This window comes from Varanus komodoensis, unplaced genomic scaffold (assembly GCF_004798865.1).
Source record: "Varanus komodoensis strain SLA01 unplaced genomic scaffold, ASM479886v1 scaffold7_1, whole genome shotgun sequence".
Lineage (NCBI taxonomy): Eukaryota > Metazoa > Chordata > Lepidosauria > Squamata > Varanidae > Varanus > Varanus komodoensis.
The window spans coordinates 5555763-5578793 of record NW_025336479.1 but is presented as its reverse complement, the minus strand read 5'-3'; the positions used below and the strand labels follow the sequence as shown (position 1 = coordinate 5578793).

The following is a 23031-nucleotide window of genomic DNA, read 5'->3' as shown; positions in this document are numbered from 1 at the left end:
TTCACCAGCCTAAGAGAGGCACCCCTTTCCTCCCTGAGGAGAGAAGGCAGTGGCCAGAGGGAAGAGAGGTGCCACCGTGAGCCTGATCAGGCACATTGAGGTGGAAAACAGTGAACTGACTGTCTTAACCATGCAAAGTTGCTTGTCATAACGTGTGCACCCAGCCAGTCTGTCCTGTCTCTTCTCTTCCCCTTGTTCTTTTGATGGCATCATGCTTCTAAACACGACTCATGCCATTTTTGGCACTTTCTTATCTGTGGCAAGCTTTGGTGTGCTAAACATCTCTTAACCTTACACAGGCTCTTCTTGCTTGAAGATAAAAAATTAATAAAGCTTGAAATAAAATATTTACTTTGATGCTTTCTCCACATTCTGTTAACTTTGAGGGAATGGATGTACTTTCTAATCATCCTCTTCCTCCCAGGATATCTAGTTTAGAAAGCGATTCTTCCGCGAGGCTCATGTTCAAGTTCTGCAAGATTAAAATGCTGTTCCTTTTCATCCCTTTACTTTGCTCATCCATCTTCTGTTCCTGCTATCTCCATGTTACCCATTCCCAACCCTCCCTTAAGTGACTCCCACCTGTTGCCTGAAGCACACTGTGTGTGTTCAGCTTTTGCCTTTAGAAGCCCTCACCAAAGAACGCATGCAGACCTACATTAGATAACTGCAGAGGGAGGCTTTTAAGATATATTTTAAAATAAAATATATAAAAGCTAGGATCAAATTTTCCACCAAGGGCTGGACTGATAAGTTCTCATCTGTAAGTGAAGTTCTTCCCCCTTGAGCTTTGTGACCTGTTCCTTGTATTCCAGCATCCAGCGGTCCTGCTTCTCCAGGGCTGGTGTGTAGAGCCTCAAGCCCAGTGGCCAGATCAGGCCCTCCTGGCGTCCCAATCTGCACCTTTTTCTCAGATTGCAACTGCTTGATGGATTCCCAGCTTTTCTGTAATTGTTTCCACCAATGTGAACTGTTGAAATGCCTCTTGTACAGCTGAGTTATTGGCAGTAAAAGCTTTAAGCCAAGCTGTGCTGGTCATTTTCTGGTAGTCAGGCCTGTGTAAGCTGCTCTGAGGCAAACTTTGGCCCTTGGACTGAAAGGGGTTTGCATGCAGGTGTGGCTTTCAGTGCCTTGCCTGTATGCTCCTCACCTGGAGCCAGGTGCCCTGGTGCTGCTGTGTCAAGGTCAGGGCAAGTGAGCAGTGCTCGCACTGACAGGCTCTCTGAGCTTCAGCTCACTGCTTGTCTGTTTTCAATTTGCACTCAAGTTTGCAAACTGCAAACCATCACCGATGATTTCATGCAAATGGAAAATTTTACAAAATGAACAGCTATTGAATGTGAAAGTTCCACAAACCATTCCCAAATTTGCATGAATTTCCCACATAGACTAGTGTGAGGGTGATTTAAGATATGTGCATTTTGAAAGTCACAAATTTTTCAAGTCACACATTTCCAGGCATGAAAGCAACTGTAGGGATTTGCAAACATTTTCAGGGAAAATGTGCTTGTGTTCATATTTACGATTGTGAATGGGATATTTTTGAAAACATGTTGATTTAAAAATGGAAATGGAATTCTCATATATCCCCAGATTAGGAGGATTAGGATTGGGGAAATTATTGGGTGTCATTATTGCATCAAAGGATGCATAATGCATGTACTTCAGGGAGCAAGGGCATCATCCATTCCACCTCATCTTTACATGTGTACCTTTGAAAGGAGCCTTTGCATGCACAGACTGTATGCAGTGTTGGCTTTCTCCATATTCTTGTGAACTATGGAAACACTGTCCATAATGATGTGTTCAGTTGGATGCATGTAGGTGCATTGAGAAGCTATGCTGAATACTCAGGCAGAGCACGGGTGAGGTTAATGGGGGCTGCTTTTTCTGTCTGCACTGATGGTGTATACTGTCCTAGGATATAAGGAATTCTATGGAAAAGAGCAACTTTCAGGGGCTTTTGGGTGGGAGAGGATTGACAAGCCCTCATTTGAGCAACTGACTGGCAGTTGAATCTCCATCCCTTTTACACTGGCAGAGGGATAAAAGTTCCCCACCATACCTGAGGATGGCAGGCTAGCCTAGTGGTCAAGGGACATGCCACTAGGCTCACAAAACTTTCCTCCACACCACTCTGCAGCTCTGGTGCATCTGCTGCCTGAAGCACTCATCTCACCCTGCTGGCCTGCACCTGGCAGTCAGCTCTAGGTAGCACAGCTAATAGCCAGGAAGTCTGTGGCACGTGGAGGCGTGCAGACATCTCATCTAAAGCATTTGGAGGCCACCAGGCTGCATAAGGATTATCTAGAGGGGATGTGTGGTGCAGAGGAGCATTCCCTGGTTTGGCATCTCTCATGGTGCTTTGCACATTTTCTCACAGGAGGCCTATTGCTGCCCAGGCGAGCACTGGCAATAATGAGGATGGAGCTTGGAAGGGAAGTGGGGAAGTACACTGCAGCCAGTGTAGAGCTTACTTTCATGTTCCAGCCATATTAAGGGAATGCCTATTTAAGTCATGTGTGGGAAATGCACCGGGGTGCTTTAAAAATTGAGTTTGGCAGGCACTTAGAAAAAGTCTTGCCTGAGTGAAAGGAATGACATCTGCTAATGGAGTAGGTACCACGTATGGATGGATAATTTTGATAGAGAGCTTTTATGCTGCAGTTTTCATAGCCATGCACTTGGAGAATAAAAGCCTCCTTTGATCTATTCTGCTTATGTTCATGAAGTGTTTCCAAGTAGGCAGTTGTGTTTAAGATCAGAGTTGGAAACTCTTGGTGGGGTAGTTTGAATTACGCTTTCCCATGGTTTTACTGCTAAAGCAACTGAGAGTAACTTTTAATTGAAACATTTCTAAACCAGCAAGGAAGGCTGCAGGGCAATATCCTTTGTTTGTATCTACCACTGCTTTCTAAGAAGATGAGGAATTTTATTTTAATTGTCAAGGTGGATGCTATACCTTTGATCAAAGAACTGGCTTCATATCTGCTCCGACCAAACCAATATTATGGTCACTGTTATAACAAAAAGGGGACAAACAAATGCACCGTGGGATGACCCAAATGTCTAGCCTTCTACATCTTCTCAAATATGGGGAAGATAAAGATCCCTGGGAATCAAGTGGTATTTTCTCCAGATGTCCTTTTACAGCATGAAGCAAAGGACCAAAATGCCCTGCATGGAGAAGGCAACCAGACTTAGAGCTTGCTTCAACATGGCCAGGCTGGCCCTGGCTCCTAAACTCCCTGCTCTGATTTGGCGGTTCTGTCAGTTGATGCTGGGCATGTATGGGAGGGAGCCATGCACGGATCAGCAGATCAGCAATGGGCAGCTCAGTGTGCACTAGCATTATCATCGGGGGCTCAGTCTCAGAGCCTGCAGAGTAGTAACAGAGAGAGTGCCCTGGGCATGCCTGGCTTGTTGTTTCTTCCTCTCCAAGGAACAACAGCCAGCCTAAATCATTTGGCATGTGGGCTGGGAATAGCACTGGCTTTCACATGCTCCACAGATACCCTTCCACACCTACCTACCTACCACCTTGAATTCTCAAGGTGAGGGTTCATTATTTCAGTAAAATATAAAATAATGGTTGGAAGGCACCCCAGAGCTAGGAAGGCCTGGTTCTGGTCAGCATCTGGATGAGCGCCTTCAACTACTGTGTATGCTGCTATGGAAGAAAGACAGGAAATAAGCAACACAGAGGAGAATGTGAATTCAGGTAGGGACTTCTGGGGTTGGCTAATCTGGTGAGTTTCTGAGCAGCATTCCTGAAAAGGCTGAATAGGAAGTAAGCCAAATTACACAATTTGGTCCTTGCTTACCTTCAGACTTTTTACCCTCAAGAAATAGGAAGTAAGCCAAATTACACAATTTGGTCCTTGCTTACCTTCAGACTTTTTACCCTAATAACTATATTTTATTTTAAGAAATTTCTTACCAGCTTTTCAATTAAAAAATCCCAAAGTGAATAAAAGTAATAAAACAATAATAAGCAAATAACAGTTTACACAAAGCAACAAAATAAAAGAGAAGGAAACTCATTCAAAATTGGTTATTGGTATTTAAGACTTGGCAGCACACCTATATAAATGGGAAAGGTTTTCCACAGTTGGGAATGCACTCTCTGGTTGCTGCTTCTTGAACTCCAGGCAAAAGTGGCTCCTTCAACTGGGCATCCCAATATATTGTTTCTATCTGGACAAGCGCTCCATCAAGTATCTAGGTCATAAACTATGTAGAAGCATATCTCAGCATAAGCACATTGAACTTGGCTTTGTAGCTTACTAATGCCCAATGGAAATAGAAAACAATAGCTTTCTTGCACATACAGGGCAAGGGAGGTACTTTGTTTTGTGGGAAAGCCAACATTTTGCACACAAAAGTAGAAGCCCCTGGCAGTTTCTGGTAACAGCCTGTAAAAGACTTGGATATCTTGGGGACCCACTACTAGTCAGTGTAGACCTGCTGTCCCAAGCTGCTGCCCTCAAGCTGTTTTGGAGCCTAGTTCCATTGACCATGTTGGCTACTGCTGCTGGGAGTTGGAATCCAAAACATTATGGAGGGCACCAGGTTGGGAAAGGCTGGTCTAGACCATGGTGAACTAGTTAGACCAATAGTTTGACTTAAGCAAGATCCACACACAATTGCTTACAAAGAATTACCCAAGTTTACTGATGGGGTGGGGTAATGAAGCCTTGGAGAAAGGCAGGCAAGGTACATGTACCTAGGCCATTTGTTCATGCATTATTTCATGTCAAAATGAGGCAAATTCCCTCCGCCTTAGCCTTAGCCTTATGTAGTCACCAGTCTGCTTTCTTTCCCATTCTCAGACAACTTCTTTTCAAATAGCAGAGTATTTAGAACATCAATCTGGCCAGCTTGGGCTTCTGATGGTGAACTCAGAATAACTCAGGATGGAGCTGGATTGGTCTTCCCCAAGCTGGTGTTCTCCAGATATTTTGAACTGCTGTTCCCATCAGCTAGCTAGCATGATTAATGGTCAAACATGCTGTGAGTTGTAATCCGAAAATCTGGAGGACATTTGGTTGGGGAAGGGTGGACAGCAGGTCTACAGTGACTAGGTCTGCATTTGAGGGGAGCGGGGAGAGAGAGAACATTCAGATCAACAAATAGAAGGGTAAGGGATTTTCTCAGCTCCAGCTCCCTTGTCCATTCCAGAGCACAAGCGAATAAAGCAGCCTGATTCCCCCATCAGTTATCAACAAACTAATACAATCAAAATGCCTTGCAACCAAGTTTTTTATCTGCCTCATGTTGCAGGGTGCCAGTTAAGGGAGCGACTGCAATAGGCAGGGGTGTTAATGGACTTGTTGTCAGGAGGTCGTGCCCCCCTCACACGCCTTTCTTATCAATTTGCTGTGGGTTGGCTTATGGGGCTTCGTCTGTTATTTCTCCATCCTCCCATCACTGTTCCAGCCCTCTGTGGTTATCCATTTGCAGTGTCCCTATGGATTCCTGAGAGAGATGAAGCAGTGGAGTAGGGGAGAGAGAGTTTATCTCATTAGATGCTGAGATAATTGGCCTGCCACAAGCTTTACATCTAAACTAAAGGCAGAAGGCCAGAAGAGGGGCTTGAGCTGGGAAGAATGACAGCCTGGTGGTGATTTCTTCAGTGCAGGGCATACGGATGCCGCTTTAAGTGGAGTTGGCAGGCTGCCCTCCTTCAAAAAAGGCAATTGGCTGTCTAGCCTAACAATGGGCTTGTTTCTTCTTTCTCTCACAGCCATGAGCAACGTGGGCTTTGAGTACAATTTGTTTCTGCTGCTGTTGCTGTCAATAATGTGTGTCTCCATTGAGTTGCCGGAGCTCCTCCTCAGAATGAGGGAAGAGACCTTTAATACTCTGTGTGCTTTGTTCCAGCTAAATGCTGTGGTCTTCATTTGACATGGGTCACAGGAGGGAAGCTGCTTCTGAAATTAAAGGCCTTGTGCCTTAACAGCCACGGCCTTCTCATAGTTAAAGTCATCCTTCCTAAAGCACCTCTTGTCTCATTTGTTATAGCTGCTGCTGCTGTTGCTGTGTTGATTGCACCTTAGATGTGTCACTTCTGCAGCTGTGTGAGCGATAGCCTTGAAAGTTCCCCATCAAAGTTCATATTAAGCTTTTGTCACTTCCATGATTTAGGATACAGGACTTTGATCTTCATTAAGACTGGACCAATAATTTCATTGAAGGGTGTTTTAGATGTTGTTAGCATGGCAGAAAACCAAGGGGGTTTTGCCAGCCCTAACCTGGTATTTTATCAGGCACTGGGCAGGCTGTAATTCATCTGTGGACAGGCTATATGCAGCCCAGGGGCCATATGCATTGCATGCCCCTTCCCCATTTATAGAGCCCATTCAGCTCTTTCATTTTCTGTGGTGCTTGGGGGTGAGGAAACAGCAGGAAGGACAGCTTGAGCAATGATGGTGGCTGACTTGCAATGTATCCAGATGGGCCTTACAGCTCATCTGAGAGCCTGCTTTATAGAAGTGATGGCAACAAAGGAAACGCACTGTACCTTTGTATCCCTGCAGTTTTGTCCAGCAGCACTGATCCAAGTCGTTGAGGTCCTGTAACAAGGGCCATGGGGTTGAAGAAACGCTTGCCCTGTGACCATGGCAGTGAGTGAAGTAGACAGGCCCTCTTGGCTGGCACCCCAGCATCATCATGATTTAGATTCTGAAGGAGAAGGAGACCTTGAAGATCCAAGGATGGGAGTTTTGGAAGCTCTTTGGAAGCAGATGCCTTAGAAGTGCCATCTGGTTTGCTGCCTGCAGGTTCCAGGCCAAGCAGGAGAACGGGAATGTCTTGAAAGAGAGAGGAAGGGTCCAGGAAAGGCAGTTGGGAGAGCCATTGCATTTCTGTTCCAGGTCCCTGACCCAGGACGAACTGCTGGGGAGACAAGCTGCCCTTGCGTAAGTCTCCCAGGCTGGAGGAACCACCGTGAGCACAGTGGAACCCACAGAGTTACTGAAAGGGACGGGTTTGGGGGAGAAGGTCTCAGCTGAGGTTCAACACTCCTGACATGAGTAGAGACTTATCTTCCAGCTCACTAGAAGTTTGGAGTCACTTTGTCTTGTAGCTGTGAAGTGCTGATGAAGACATGCACTGCAAAGAGACTGTCTGGTGCTTTGGAACCTACAGGCGCAAAGGGAAGAGTCAGGCTTATGACAAACATTTTGACTTGTCCTTTGGGCATAAAATTGCTGATATTTGTTCTGACTTAGAAACCTCATGAATGACAGATGGGGTTTTACATTGGATAGAACGTTGCGCTTTGCTGTGTAACGTACACATGAAGCAATGGAAAAAGCCATCTGGACATGGTGAACTGTACAGCTACTCTGTACTCTGGGGTGAGGGACTGGTGCCCCCAGATGTTTTTATATTTCAGTCCCCACCAGCTCCAGCAGGCTTGGTCAGTGGTCTGGTTTTATGGGAGATGTAGTCCACATCTGGAAGGCCACAGTTTCCTAGCCACTCTCTGACCCTAGGAAGCAATGGAAATTCAGAACAGGTTTCTTAGATCAATATGAAACTAGACACTGATGAACAAAAACAAATTTAATCAAGACAAAACTAAGGTACTGTTTGGAATACTGGAATCGTCTTTGGAATATTGTTTTTGTAGAGCTGGATGTTCAGCATGATTTGGATAGGGTCCAATCTCCCTTGGACACTCAGTTTTGCAATTTGGGTGTGCTCTTGGACATAACACATATCCAGGATGCCCAGGTGGCAGCAGTGCCAAGAGTACTTTTTACCAGTTTGGGCTGATTTGTCAATGGCCCATGCCAGACTGGCAACAAATTAGCAATGGCCCTTCCAACCTTAGTGACTTTCAGACCAAATGACTGTAAAGCTCTGTGAAGCTGCCTTGGTAGATTTCACAGAAACGGCAACTGGTTCTGAAAAGCAATTGCCAGACGGTTGATTCATGGGCCATGGGAGACATAACGATCCCACGAAACAGCTTTGTTGGTTCCCTGAATCTCCAGGGCCTGCTCTAAAGAAAGATTTTGTTGTGCTCTGTCGCCTGGGAAACTCCCACAGCACACGGTGCGCCTAGTTCTCCAGCTCGATTGCGTGATTCCTCTCATTTTATTCAGGAATCTTCATGACCTGCTTTTCCCCTTATTTCGCTCTCTTTCTTGAGCTTCAGTTGCAGTGTATGCCATTCGTATATGTGTTCTCACCTGGCACTGTCCTGGCCTTCCCTGCAGGGGAGAGGAAGTGCCCCACCAGAGCTTGGGCTTGGCAAAACAGGACAGCAGGCCTGAGATCCTTCAGTTGCTTTTCTGCCTCTGCCCCCCACCACCCCCCGCCCCAGAACGTCTCGTGCTGACTTCCAAATGCCCCTTCCCTCTCCTTCCTACCTCAGAAAAAAATCAAGCTTGTGATGTCGCTTCCAGCCTTCCCAATTGTCTCCTTTGTCCTCTTGCCCAAGAAACAACCAGCTGAGATGGCAGTCTGCTCAGACGGTGTATTCAGTGGCCTTGTGAAAAAATAACATCAGCTTTAGTGGAACCAACTTATGGGAAAGTCCACAGTGGATGGAGCTCTGCTTGCTTCCTTTTGGAAAGCAGTGCTGATTGTACTGGCAAGGAAGAACAGGGACAAGCAGAAGCATCCTCTCTCCTTCTCCATGCTTCTTCTTTTTTTCTTGGTCGGCGTGAGCGGACAGGAAGAGCCCTTTTTAACTTTCTGCACTCCCGTCTATAGCTAGCTCATGGGCACTGTGCATTGGATGGGTCTGTCCTTGCTTGCTTCTGGGTGAGCTCATCGGAGTCAACTGGTGAAGTTGCAAAGCTAGTAAGGGTTGCCCTTTCTCCTGTATTGTTTTTTGTGTGGGAAAGCAGAAGCAGCTGTATGTTTCCCCTTTTTCTTCCCTTGCTTTTTCCCTCCTTCACACCAGCACATAGCTAATTGAACCAAGGCAAAAAGAATGCAACTTTAAAGACCCTTTTCCTGTACACCTCTCCTTTCCAACTCTTCCTGACACATCCTGCTATAACGGCAATGCCATCATGCCAGCAACATGCACTAACAGTGCCAAGGAATATATCTGAGGTGTGGAAATCAGCACAAAAACTGCCTTGCTAGGTGTGTGCTAGGAGTAAGGAATACAGGATGTGGATGCCGCAGCACTGTGATGAGATAATAACAAAATGAAGCTCAGTGCAGATTCAGCTCAGACCTAATTCAAAGTGAAGTTCAGTGCAGATTCAGCTCAGACCTAATTCAAAGTGAAGTTCAGTGCAGATTCAGCTCAGACCTAATTCAAAGTGTTGGCTGTGTCTTTGGATAGCCCTAAATCTGCTGTGTCCAGCATTGCTTAGGAACTTGCCTATGCTGCTAAGGTTCTCCTTGCAGCTCCTGATCCAGGTTCCCCAGCCATTGGCAACACAGTAAGGAGCTACTGGGAATTGGCCACCTTGACAGTGGCACCAAAGTGTAAAAATTCTTTCCACTTTGCCCCCTTGATCTTTAGACGTTGTGCTTCTAGGGTGGCGCATTTTCAGAGATTATTTGGGAAACTCAAGCATTTGACATTTTCATCTTTGCTGCTCCCACTGTTTTTTTTTTAACCGCTGAATTGAGTCTGTTATCAATTTCCTGTTGTTTTCTGCTGTTTACTTTGTGTAGATTCAGTTATTTACTTTTGTAGTATGGTGTAGAGCCAGTGTGGTGTAGTGGTTAAGAGCGTGGAACTGGGACTCAGGCAATCTGGGTTCTAGTCCCTGCTCAGCCATGGGGCCAACTGGGTGACTTTGGGACAGTCACAGACTCTCAGCCCAACCTACCTCACAGGGTTGTTGTTGTGGGGATAAGATGGAGGAGGAGATGTAAGCTGTCTTGAGCCCTTTGTAGGAAAAAGGCAGGATATAAATTGAAAAATCGATAGCTAGATAGATAGAATGAATTATACACTTCTGTTAGCAGCCTTGTAGGCCAATTCAGACCAAGATATAGTATATACCTGTTTTAATAAATAAAAATGGTTGCTGCATCACAGGGCCACAGCCCGACTGGAGCCTCCTCTGTAATCTAGTATCTGGCAGACCTGTAGTATAGCATAGGTAAACGAACATCCAATGCAGCACCTCTCTCTTAAACACAGGGCTACATCTTGAATAGAGCTTCAGCACTCTATTCTGGCATTCAGTGCGTGGGAGAACCATGAAAATGTGTAAGGCCAGTCTCATCCCTGCTGCATTCACTAGCTACGTCCCCTTGCCAATGTGTGATTATCTCAGACTGAATGGAGCCACTTCCAAGCAAGCAGGGTTTCGTCCATGCTGATGGGACTTATTGCTGGAGGAATCCCTGTATGTATTAAGGTGCCTTCCTTCAGACTGTGCTAGTGATCCATCAGCTGGAAGTTGTCATCAGTTGGGCACATTGTTATGAGCCTTGGGCTAGTCCTGCATTGGTGTGAACAAAGCAGTGACAAGCTTGTTCCACTGTCCAGTCACTCCTGCTGCAAGTGGGGCAGGGAGCAAAATTATTAAAGGGACCCATCCTCTGTTTGTTAAACCTTCACAGGAGCAATCTGAAAACAGGAAGCTGCCCACTTGATCCCTCCCACTTCATTCCCTGCAATCCAGACTTTTTGTTTTTGTTTTTTAAGTTGGTTGTTGTGATGTGAGAACTGGGTCAATGCATGCGATGGCCCTTCAGTGTGACAAATAGTCATAATTAGGCTAATAATAAGCGGGTTTCTTACCAAACATATAAAGGGATCAGCAGAAAAATGTGGGGATACTTGCTTTAAAAAGAAAAAAAAAAAGATTGTTGTGATAGCCACTCTGGCTCCAAACCAGTGTTTAAGAATTATTACAAGCTAATGGAAGTTATCTGTACACCAGGATAACTCTGTGCATACACACAGAGAAGATATGTACTGTATACAGTACGCACTTCAATTTTGCCTGTTTCTTTGTGAAGCACCACATATGTTATGTTGTTATGTGCATTAATCTTAAGCTTCTAATATTCTGTTAATATTTGTATTTTCCTAATTGCTTTATGCATAACTGTTCTGTGCACATGGATGCCATAACACTTTGATTTCACAAGTAACTTCACTTCTGAACTTTTGTCCTCCGTATGTAATAATAGTGTTCTTGTGCTGATCACTGTGTCTTTTGGGTAAGACATAAAGTGAAACTGAGGTGGGGGGATGAAATAAATAATAAATAATGGTGCTAGCATTCCAGTAATAATGCACATTGTTAAATAAATAGTTTATGAAATGCAAAAATATGCACATACTCACGAACACGGCCAAACACTGTCCATAACTCTGCTGCTGGTGGTGATAAAACTGACAAAGGAATTGATTGGCTCAAATTTAGCAGCTAAGTTGTTCAGCTTAAATGGCTTGGCTCAGAGGGATGGCATTCTTTCCTTCCTTTTCATCTACATGGTCTTAGTCATGGATTTCTTTTTTAAAGCAAAGTTTCAGAATGAATTAACAAGCATAATATTTCGATACATACATAGTACAGTATGTGGCAAATCCCCCAAATACAGCTTTCTACCGTATAATAATTGCATGTTTCTGCAGATCGTTAGTTGCCTGAACATTTATTTCCACACACAGAGCACATGTTAAAGGAGAAAAAATCTCTCATGCTCTCTATTACATGCCTCCAGTGCCCAACAGCTTATTGCTAGTAAAGCGTTGTAACTCTTGTGCATCACCACCACGAGATGAAGGCTTCCTTCAGAAAATGGAAGGTTTGCCCAAAGGAGGAAAATAAAAGGACTTTTTTGTAAATTGCACAAACAAGATGTAAAAAGTCAGTAAGCAAAAAAGAATGTTGAGGGGCATACCATTAACAACATCAAGACCAGCAATAAAGAACTCCTTAGGTATATTAGAAGCAGGAAACCAGTAAAGGAGGCAGCTGGATTGTTGGATGATGGTGAAGGGATACTAAGGAAGGATACAAAGATTGCACAGAAACAATGTATTTTCCTCATGTATTTTCATTGCAAAGGATATAGGGCAGATACCACTGATTGACCTGATAGACAGTGATGGCGAAATATGACCTTCTCAATTCAAAGTTTATCAGTAAAGTATCAGTAAAGGTCTTAAAGAATTCTTAAAGATCTCAAGTGTAAAATTGCTGACCTTACTTAAAAAATGTAACAAGTACCTAAGTTCAGCCTCTATACCAGAAGACTGGAGAATGCCCAATGTATCACTAATCTTTTAAAAAAAGTGATTCAGGAAATTCCAGAAGGTTTAGCTTTCTGGGTAAATGGTTGAAAGCATTATTAAAGATAAAACTAGGAAGCACACAGAAGCATGAACTCACTGAAAATGACTCAACGTGGCTTCATTAAGTGTGAATCTTTTTAGAGTTCTAAATCAACAAATTTGTTCCACATCAAAAAATATTTGGACAGAAGGGATCTGTTTACTTGGAGTTTAAAAAGGCTTATGACAAAGTTCCTCACCAAAGACTCCAGGCCAGACTAAGAGGAGAGGTGGTCTTATGGATGAATCTCTGGTTAAAGAACAGAAAGCAGAAGGTAGAAATCAAAGGTAAATTCTTCCAGTGGGGCCCCCATAAACAGGGATCTGTGAGCACAACTTGTTCATCAATGGTCTGGAATGCAGAGTGAGCAGAGGGGTGCCAGATTTGCTGATAACACCACATTATTTGGAGTGGTTAAAATAAAAAAGAGGATCGTGCAGATCTCCAAACGGATCTCTCCAAACTGAAAGAATGGGGATTAAAATGGCAAATGTGGTTTGGTGTAAGCAAATTTCGTGTGTACACTGACGGTATCTGACTTAGCAGTGATTGACCAAGAAAGCAGTCCTGGGGTTAATGAAAATGTTGGCCCAGTTGAGAAGGACACCTTGGAGTTGGTGATGCTGTGAGAGCCCATGGAATGAGAGGGATCTGGACTTCTGAAGTGGTCGGATGGTGCAGTCTGTCAAAGGAGAAGGCACTCACTTCCCAAAGTGTGGGAAGCTGGGAACCACAAGGGAGTGATAAAAACCACCAACATGATGGCGGGAGACCAGACGATAGGCAAAGGGCAGTGTTTGAAAAAGCGCTGCATTCTGTGTTTCTCTGTATTCTTGCATATCTTGATTTTAAAACAGGACAAGTATGGATCACTTTGTTTGCACATTCATTCCACATGGAAGTGAAATTGCACTTGCTCTCTGCAACTCACCAGCCGTTACCCCACTATCCTGGCAGCCGTGCATGCAACAGGTAAGAAAGCATTGTATCTCTGCAGTGTCCCTCTGCACAAAGGGGAATCTTAGGCAATAGAGAAGGAACCTGTGTGCAAAGCCCATTTTTCCTGAAGCTGGACATGCAGCTGCCAATGGGGGACAGGGCCGTCTGGCATGGAGAGGACATAGGTAGCCAGCACGAGGGGTATCTTGTTTTCACACCTACAATATCTACTGCTTGGGAGTTGATTTAACATCCATTAGAGTTAAGTGAGGTACATTTTCTGGAATTCAATATACTTCTCCATTCCATCTTGTGTATCTGATTTTCTCTTAATTTCTTCACTTTACATGCTCAATGGCAGTAGAGCATACTGTATAGTAGACCTCTGTTTGAGTTTGCTAGCACTTAAGGAGCAGCAGCTGAAATAATTCGCTGATGTCGTAATCAAGTCAGGCTGCCAAGATCAATTGAATGGAGCTATTACTGCAAAATGTATTTGCTCCTTGAAAAATCTTGTGTTTGTGCCAGTGATGCATGCGTCTTTTCTGCAAAAGCAGGCTCATAGGCTTCTGCTGTTCTAGCAGCTCCTGCAATTGTGGACTGCCTTGTTATTCTAGTAACTGCCAGTATAGGGCAGTGTAACACTGCAGGGTTGTCGGGAATTGGCTGTTACATAACGAGGAGCCAGGGATGCCAGTGTGCTTCAGCTTTTCATGTGGAAGAATCCAGGATGGTTCAGTTGAATGATTTTTTTCGAAAAGCATGAAAATGCAAGGCGTTGTTTCTGAAGGGAAAAGTGATCTGTTTCCCTCAATAGTTTAAATTCCTGTAACTTGGGCAAAGGAAACTATTCTGTTTTGGCTGCATTTTTCAACATCATTTTAAATCAATAGCAGTATTACAGTCAATCATATTAGAGTTTTCCCTCTCTGGTGCCTGGATTTGGATGATTCTTTTAAATATGTATTGAATGTGTAAAGGATAAGATTGTGTAAATATTTAAACCAACTTAGATATTTTTAACACTGAGGTTTAACAGAGAATTTTAAGAATAGAACAGGCAGGAATCCTTTGTATATCAACGAAAATGTTGTTGGCATAAGTTTCACAAACACATGACACCCGTCTGTAGTTGATAGACATACTGCTCTGCTTTTGGGATGCCATTTGGATATTTTTTAGTGTGAGAATAGAATCAGTATTTCTATGGGAGGTGATTAGCATTTAATGAAGATTTTACTTGACTCTTGCTGTCGGCACCAGAAAGACAAGTATTGTGTTATGTTTTTGCTGCATGACTGCAACATGTCAGGCTTTCTCATAATGACATCATTTCCGTTGCTGATGATCTGGCAGGACCATAAGCCAGCAGAAGTCTTCTCGAGGTGCAGCCCTCTTGAAAGGGCATATTTTCAATTGCTGAACGAAATCCAAGCAAACCTCGTCAAACAAGATTTGTTGGGTTGTCTAAAGCAGGGGTGGGAAACATATGACCTTCCAGATGTTGTTGCACCACCACTGCCATTTCCCTTCACCATTGGCTATGCATTCCCTGCCTCTGGTCTATTAATTAATTTGTCACATTTGTAACCTGCCCTTTTCCTTCAAGGAAACCAGAGTGGCTCATATCCCCCACCTCTTCCACTCCACTTTGATGCTTGGACCATCTTGTGGGATAGGTTAGCTGAGACTTTGTGACTGGCCCAGATTTGTCTGTTGAGCTTCATGGGGAGGAGAATGTGGGACTAGAACCCGGGTCTTCAGTTCAGCACTCTAACCAGTGCACCGCAATGGCTGTCTAGTGCTAATGCATTAATGATTGCACAAGCAAAGTCTCATTGTATCTGGGAAAATCAGGTGAGAAGGGCAGGTTGTGTTCATAGCTAAGGACAGAAGAACTGCTAGGCTCCATTAAAAAAGGTAAGCATGCAAGATGGGAGCTGAGCTTAGAGCAGCACTGGGGCATCCTAAGCCTCACTTGATATGAGTCTAGTTGGAGGAGTGGTGGGTGTAGCTTAGCCTCAGGCAAAATTAGCCATCTTTATCTCACTCTAACTTAGTAAATAATGCATTGTTCAAAATTCTACGTAACTCAAATTTATTTCTCTAATTAGAGCTAGAGTCTGAAAAATCTGCAGTGTGGCAAGTTTGTACAAACTGAAATACTTTCTTGGTTGTTTGACATGCTTGCGCCTTGTTTTGTTCTGCGAGTTGCCCGGATAACTTGTGTTATGTGGTGGCTGTATAATCATAGTAAGTAAATAAATGTGATCTGATTCTGTACAATTATGCCTGGTAATGGTTGGTACTAAAAATATAAAGTACTAGGCTGACATTTTTCAGAGAAAGAATGCTAGATTTCTCCATCTCCTTTAATAGGTCTTACTGTGTGCTTTTTCTTTTCCCTGTTTTATCATGAAGCACACACATTCTACACTTTAATCGAGCACTTGTGTACTCTGCACTGCTGCAATCCCTTATGACTCACTATTGCCATCTCTATGCAGACATTCCAAACAAGTCTAAAATACAAGCTGTAACTCAGACAGAAAAATAGGAAATGGAATGCTAAGCAAATTACAGCGTTAATAATATCACACTTGCTAATTGTTTGCCTTTTGTGCCTTTTTATATTTTTAAGCCTGCGGGGACCAATGATTTGCACTTGAATGCTTGGGCCAAAGGATTTCTGCATCACTGGGGTGATGACTGTTTGAATTGTGAATATTCATTTGTGGGGATTGCAAGAGACCAAGGCAAACGGGAATGTTGAATGCTACAGGTCCTCATGAAGGACCCCCACCCCACCCCACATTTGACCAGCATTGCAAGTTCTTTGAGGAGCAGCACCAACTATTTTTTGCAACAGAGGTTTAGTACTTCTGGGGCTCTCCATGTGAGCTCCGCCAGCCTGCACCTTTGCAGAAATGAGTCTCTTTGCTTGGGTACCATGCATGAAACAGAAGCAGTGGGGCTGGCTGCATGTGGGTGTTCCCCATTGGATTCCGCCCTGTAGAATAGAACAGCAGAAGCAACCCAGAGAGCTGAAGGCTAGCTAGCCTATGCTTGATCCTGGCCACTGTTGCTGAAAACCATGGCCATAGTTTCATAAGGAAAATGGTTGTAGTCAAGCAAAGTTGCCTTAGCATTTTGGAAGGATGGCATGTGTCGTTAGTAACATGTATGACATTCAGCTCTGGGGTCATTTGACGTGATTGTCCCATGTGCAACTGGTGTGTCTTAGTACATGATTCTACTGCGCTTGTGGTGAACTGGTCTTCTAAATCTTTGAACTCAAACAAGAAAAAAGGTAGGTGGGTGGGTGGATAGCATGTGAACCACCTGTCTTCCAAATGTGAGGCGGTGCATTACAATGCAATACAGTTGTGACTCATGATGAACAACACATGACCCATCCACAAACATGGTGTCCTTTGGGAGGAAAAAAACCACCCAGTTCCACATGTTGAGCGAATCATGGAGTCCTGCACTGAGCAGCGGGTTGGACCCTCTGGCCCATTCCAATGCTACTGTTCTCTGATTCTGTGACTAGGCAGGCATTTCCTTTAGTGCTGTACTTGTGCTAACCCTGATTTCAGTACCAGTGGTGCAAAATCCCACCCCAATATAATTAGCTGTGCTGGAAGCGTTGCTGCAGGAGATGCTGCAGCTCACCTTTTTCTTTTTAGATGCACTGGCAGGAGTCATAGCTTATTAGTATTTTAGTGTGCCATGTTTAGTTCCTGGCATCCTTGCCTGAAAGGATCTTGGAAAGCACTGCTGCAAAACCACTAACTGACCCCCTGGGGATATTTTCCCCCATCAGAGTAGGCTTTATGGGATTGGAGAGGCTCATGGTTGGCATAAAACAGCTCCTGATAAGATTCAAAGTAAAACACCAATTTAAAGTTTTAAAAATTGCACAGCAGTCATAATACTAATGGATATATTTGGTGGCGTAGAAGTAGCATCCTCCCAGTTGCAAAATAAAATACTGAGGAGCTGTTACATCCCTGGAGCAGAGGGCAGCATCCCGGGGGATACTGCATCTCTGTCAGGTCTGTTCTTCTGTGTTAGCAACTTGCGGTGGAAATTTAGCACTTCTGGGCACAGCCAGAAGCAAACAGAACTGCCCATTTCAGAAATGGTGCAGGTTGCCACATGTCCCCTGTGCAAACAGTGGGCCCTGCTTGCACAGTGGGAGAAGCCCCTTGCGGAATGGAGTTGGCAGAGGCACAGTGCCCATTGGATATTGCCTGAACGGAGCAGAACCCTGCGTAACGGCCGAGTGATAACCGCTCCATTACTGCAGACAGACTTCACAATTTTGTGGAAAGAATGTCCATTGCACAGCATTCTGAATGTTTAAAGTACTATTATTCTATAAAGCCAGTGCCATACAAATGCAATGTTTATGATGGTGGCATGAGATGTACTGCAGTGCAGTACCTAAGCTGCGTTATGAAGACTTCATACGTCAGCCATTGGCAGAAATCTTCCTCCTGAATGAGTGACGGAGGCATGGGGAATAAAACTGCAGGGCATGCAAATAACTTTGGGGGCCTGCTAGTTGCTATAGGCTTGAATATTTTCCTTCTTCTTTAAGTTATGACACACACACATACCTGTTTGATGTGTGATCTTAAATTTTGTATTATAAACTTTTAGTAATGTCTTTAATATATATTTTTAAAATCTATAATGTGATTTTTATTGGTGTTTCTAAAATGTATTTTGTTTCCTGCCCAAAGAGCTTCCACTACTGGGCAGTATAGAAATTAATTAATTAAACAGTTAACGATGAATGATTAGAAAGGGCTATTTGAAGAACCATTATATAAGAATGAAAAGGTTAGTATTTAGCTGGCCCAGTTGCCTGACTTGTAATTTTGAAATGTTGCTGCCAGCCACTAGTAGGTCTTGAAATTCATGATCCCAGGCTGCAATAAATTTAAATGCATGCTTGTGAAATTTTGCCCACGCTCCCTCCTTGAGTAATGCTTCTTACAGCATTCCTCAACATAGCTTTTAGAATTAACTGGACATGTAACTTGCCATGCTGTCTTTCTGAGCATTACGTTAATATGCTTGGCCTGCATAGATCCAGCACGCAGCTTCTCAGGACAAAAACGGTAGGTGTGTCAAATGATCTTCCACCTGCAGTCATAAAAAGAAAACGGCACTGCATCACTCGTAGGCCAGCAGCCGCGTTCTCCCTGTCTGTGATCATGCCTCTGAACAAAGTGAGCAGCAGTCTGAGGTTAATTCAAAGTTACTACACCACCTACCAGCAGAAACACTGCCTTGTGATTATCCCTTGAATGGCAGCTGCAATGATTTCTTGCTTAAACCTGGTTTCTTGCCAGATGTGATCCATGTGTCATGAAGTGGCACATTCTCTAGCATAGCTGTGAAACCTAAAGGAGAATGTTGTTACTTTTAATGTTCCAGTAGCTTAACAGGGGAAGAAGCATTTTTGTTCAATATGCTCCCTGCAAATTTCCTTGTGGAAATGGATGAGCAATTCAAAATAGGCGAAAGTGCATTCCAAAAGAAAGGATTGCAGTGGAAGACAGAGCTGGTGCTTTTCATGAGTAGTTCTTCCAGATTAAGCAGCAGCAGTGGAAAGATATTCTGCATGTGCTCAGCCTGTGCTTTGCTGAGAATATTCCAGGACTGAGCCATGGCTTGAGGGGTACAACATGGTTAGCATGTTGGACTGGTACTCTAGAAAACCAGGAAGTTCCCACTTGGAGATTTATTTTATTTATTTATTTTTCGATTTATATCCTGCCTTTTTACTCAAAGGGCTCAAGGCAGCTTACATCATTCTTCTCCTCCATCTTATCTCCACAACAACAACCCTGTGAGGTAGGCTGGGCTGAGAGTCTGTGACTGGCCCAAAGTCACCCAGCTGGCTCCATGGCTGAGCGGGGACTAGAACGCAGATCGCCTGAGTCCCAGTTCCATGCTCTTAACCAGTACACCACACTGGGTGATGTTGGACCAGGCACGGATTCTCAGCCTAACATACTGAACAGGGTTGTTAGGAGGATAAAATGGAGAGTGGAAAGAGAACCATGTAAGCCAGCATGGGTTTCTTTCGTGAGGAAAAAAACTTGATGATATGAATGCAAATAATAATGCAAAGGATGTTCAGGGGCTTGGCTTAAGCTTTGCGAGGCTGGGTTTTGGGAGATCAGGTGTGTTGCTTTTGCTATCCTGCCCCCAGCAGTCTAGACACATCAGGCTGCTTCACACTTTACACACCTGAGAGGACCCAGAGTGTGGCTGTGTGAAAATTGCTAGAGGGGGAAACCTGCCTTCTATAATGCTTTCAAGAGAGACCACACTATCTGAAATCTCCGGCATTTGAGCACTTTGCAAAGCGGCACAGATCAGACGCTCACCTGTCAACAGCAGGCATTGATAGGCTCCAGAGGCTATGAAGCGGGGCAAGAAGAGTTGTCCTGTGCACACACACACACACACGCTGGTCTTCCCTGCTGCACTGACATTAATGTTGCTTTTTTGAACAGAGACCACTTGGGAGCGGCCAAGCAGCGTGCCTGGGACCCCAAAGAGCCCTGTGACACAGAAGAATTCCTTGCCTACAGGTATGGGATGAATCAGTCGGAAGGCTCGTGCGCTCGCTTTCATGAAAGAAAATACTCTTTTGAGGTTGCACATGGCAGCCCGTACCAGAAGGGAGCATGCCTGTGGCATCTTCTTTGCCTGGGAATGAAAGTGGTGTTTGCAGGCCAATGCATGTTACTTCCTCGGCCATCTGCTACCCTTCTCAGAATTTCCTGTTTGCCCTGAGCTTAGCTTCAGTCTTCACAGTTGCTAGAGGGAAATGAATTTTCCTAGCAACAGTGACCGGGTTTGTAAGATCACAGAGTGGGGAAATAAGCCACCATGTCTCCCCCCCACCCCCATAAATGCTTGTCCCATGCCAGGCGGATTAGCATAGTGACCGGGGCAGGGCAGCTTGTTGTGTTGTGTGAAGCCCATGATGGTGGCTTGTTAACCTGAGTAATGTGCCACTCAGAACCATGCAACTTCCCCTGGGTTCTGAGTATCTTGTTCTCAATGTCAACAGGCCACCTTGGCCAGGCTTGCATGACCCTACGAGCCACACTGCCAAGGACTATGCTCATCCTTCCCCACCTGCAGCATGTGGCTGGCATGTGTGGAGGGAGGAATATACCACTGTGGCCTATTTCCCCCTGTGTGATCCTGCTGACTGTTTCAGTGTCTTGTTCCCTGTTGCAATGCAATTGCATTTGGGGTGTCCCTGGTCTTGAATGGGCAGTTAAGATCCAGTCAGCTTTAGCGAAGGCCACTTGCACTTTTGCACATGACTGTCCTTAGGGGAATGGGGTGGGGCTTGGCATGATGCACACTTAAATTTCAGAACGGGTGGGTGTGTTGCTGTGAGCTGTCTCCTGGTTATCAACAAGCTACTTATATTTATGGCGCTGACTTTTTTTGAAATCCTTGAGGTCTGAGCCACCAGAAAGGCTGGGTGACAGACAGCATCAGCTGAAATTATGGTTGGAGCACATCTCATCCTATCTAAGATGCTTTTGACTTCCAAACTGTAGGAGAGAAAAATAATCGGTAGTGAGGAAGGAGGAATTGGGGAGACCGCATGGCAGTAATGAGGAATAGACAGGGTTAGGGTGAATTCCCTCCTGCTGATGTTTCCAGATCTGTCACTTATTCTTTCACTCTTTCTGCCATGCAGTTTTATTTCTGTTAATATATAAGTAAGTAAATACTATCACAAGGTATTGTTCCTTCTGAAAGGATCCTAAAAAGCAAGGAGGAAAATTGTAGCAGCTCCCACAGCGGCTTAAAAATGCATGTGTATGTTGGGAGTGTGGGTAGGACTAAACCAAAAACAATAAGATGTAGGAATATTCTTGTATTTACATACTGCTTTATTATATGAGAAATCTTGAGAACATTTCATGTCAATGGGCTTGCTAACCTTGTTACAGGGTTTCACCAAGCTTCTGCTTTTATTGGAAGTAGATGATCTGCCCCAGTAATCACTTTGAGTCGCAGAGGCTACATAAACTCATTTACTTCCTTCTTTGGAATTACCCCAGCTCCTCAGCCTAAGCACATGTCTCTTCTTTACAGTGAATGGATATCACATACCTGGAACTCTGGTACCCCAGCTAGAACCAAGCCACATGAGTCTCCGCAGGGTTGGCAGTGACACCCAGGTAAGTGCAGAGAATGCTTCCCGTTACAGATAAAGACTTTTCTTCTCCATATTTCTGTTTGCTTAGAAATAGTGGTGGTAGATATTTCTAGTGGGAGGAAGCACTGGAATCCTTATTTCATTTAAAAATTGAATTATCACTGCACAGCTGAGTCCAAGCTTGTGCTATGAACTTCAAGGCCCTTGTATTCCTGAACAGTTAATCTCTCTCTTTTTCTGTTTGCTATTTTTATCTCTGGAAGCTCGTACTGATCTTGCTCAGCTTCACCCATCTGTGATCATTTTGTAGCATGGAGTTCTTCAGGCTAATCATGCAATGTGCTTTCCTTTTGGTCAAGGACTAATTAGAATTAGTCACATTTCTAGTAGCAATTACACCAAGCATATTCTTGCTCTGTAACTGTGGGACACTATCGTCAAGATGGCCTTTCGTATCCTGGCATTTCCTCTTCATTCTTGCAAAACAATCAGGTCTTATGGCAATGAAGTCTACAAGTTTGTATGCAATTAAAAACAACTATTCAAGCACCTCTATCACCTGTGACTTGAAATATGCCAAGATAAATCAAATAAGCTGGTGACTTGAAATCCCATTGCAGAAATACATGGGCTAGACCTTTAGGTCCTACTCTTTCTAGAGATTTCTTAAAGGATCACAGAATACCTCTTCAGTTAAGATAAACCTTGAGGGCTTCTGCCATTTTCTGTAGGGTATTGCATGGCTTTTGAGTTTACCCATCTCACAAGACAACTGACAGGGTCTTTCCTGGTGAGAGGAACTGCCTTGTGTCCCCAGACCAGCTTTGGCTGGACAGGGTCTGTGCTAGAGAGTGTGTTCCTCTAGTCTATTGTTCTTTCTTTCTGTTATTGTTATAGGTATTTTATTGCTACTACATTGCATTTATATTCTGCCCCTTTTCCTCTTGTGAGAAACCCAAGATGGCTTATCTAGTCCTCCATTCTATCCTCACAACAAGAACCTTTTGAGGTGGGTTAGGTTTAGAGTAAGAGCCTGGCTCAAGGTCACCCAGTGGGTTTCATGTCTGAACGGGAACTAGAACCTGGATCTCCTGGGTCCCCAGTCCAACACTGTCACTGCCGACCAGCTCTGCTCTCCTAATTCCTCTCACCCTCTTCTGACTAATTAAGATTTGGGGGCAGGTTGGCTACAGTAAAGTTCAGCACAAGCAGAGGGTCTTCCAGTACCAGCTGGCCACTGAAAAGGTTTGTTGGCTCTCACCCTGTATCCTCCCTACCCAGGACATACACACGTTCCTGGCCTTCTTTGCTATGTGCAGAGCAGAAAACACCAGTGGTGCCAGCACCCTCCCTATGCTTTCTCCAACAAGGAAGTGGACAGTCCCCTTCCTTTCCTTGCAGTAGCAGACAAAGTGCCCAGGTCCACCCCACCTTGCCTGCATGTTCCTTAACCAGGATGCAGCCAGATTATTGCATCCCCTCTTTGCAGCAGGTGCAAAGAACACCTGAACAGCTACTGGATCACCTTGCTTTCTCCATGTGAGAGAAAGGAAGGCCACTGGATCCTCACTTGTAAGATTCATAGTGACTACATAATTG

The 23031-nt window shown here is 44.3% G+C and overlaps 1 protein-coding gene across 19 annotated transcripts in view; it reads left to right on the top strand.

Moving 5' to 3' along the window:
* Positions 1 to 23031, top strand: part of GAS7 (growth arrest specific 7) — a 155161-nt gene that overhangs the window by 87943 nt on the left and 44187 nt on the right. For all 19 annotated transcript variants that reach the window (XM_044453829.1, XM_044453823.1, XM_044453821.1 and 16 more), the window contains 2 exons: positions 19757 to 19834; positions 21369 to 21454. In XM_044453829.1, the coding sequence (XP_044309764.1) occupies positions 19757 to 19834; positions 21369 to 21454 (164 nt within the window). The remainder of the gene's footprint in view (positions 1 to 19756; positions 19835 to 21368; positions 21455 to 23031) is intronic.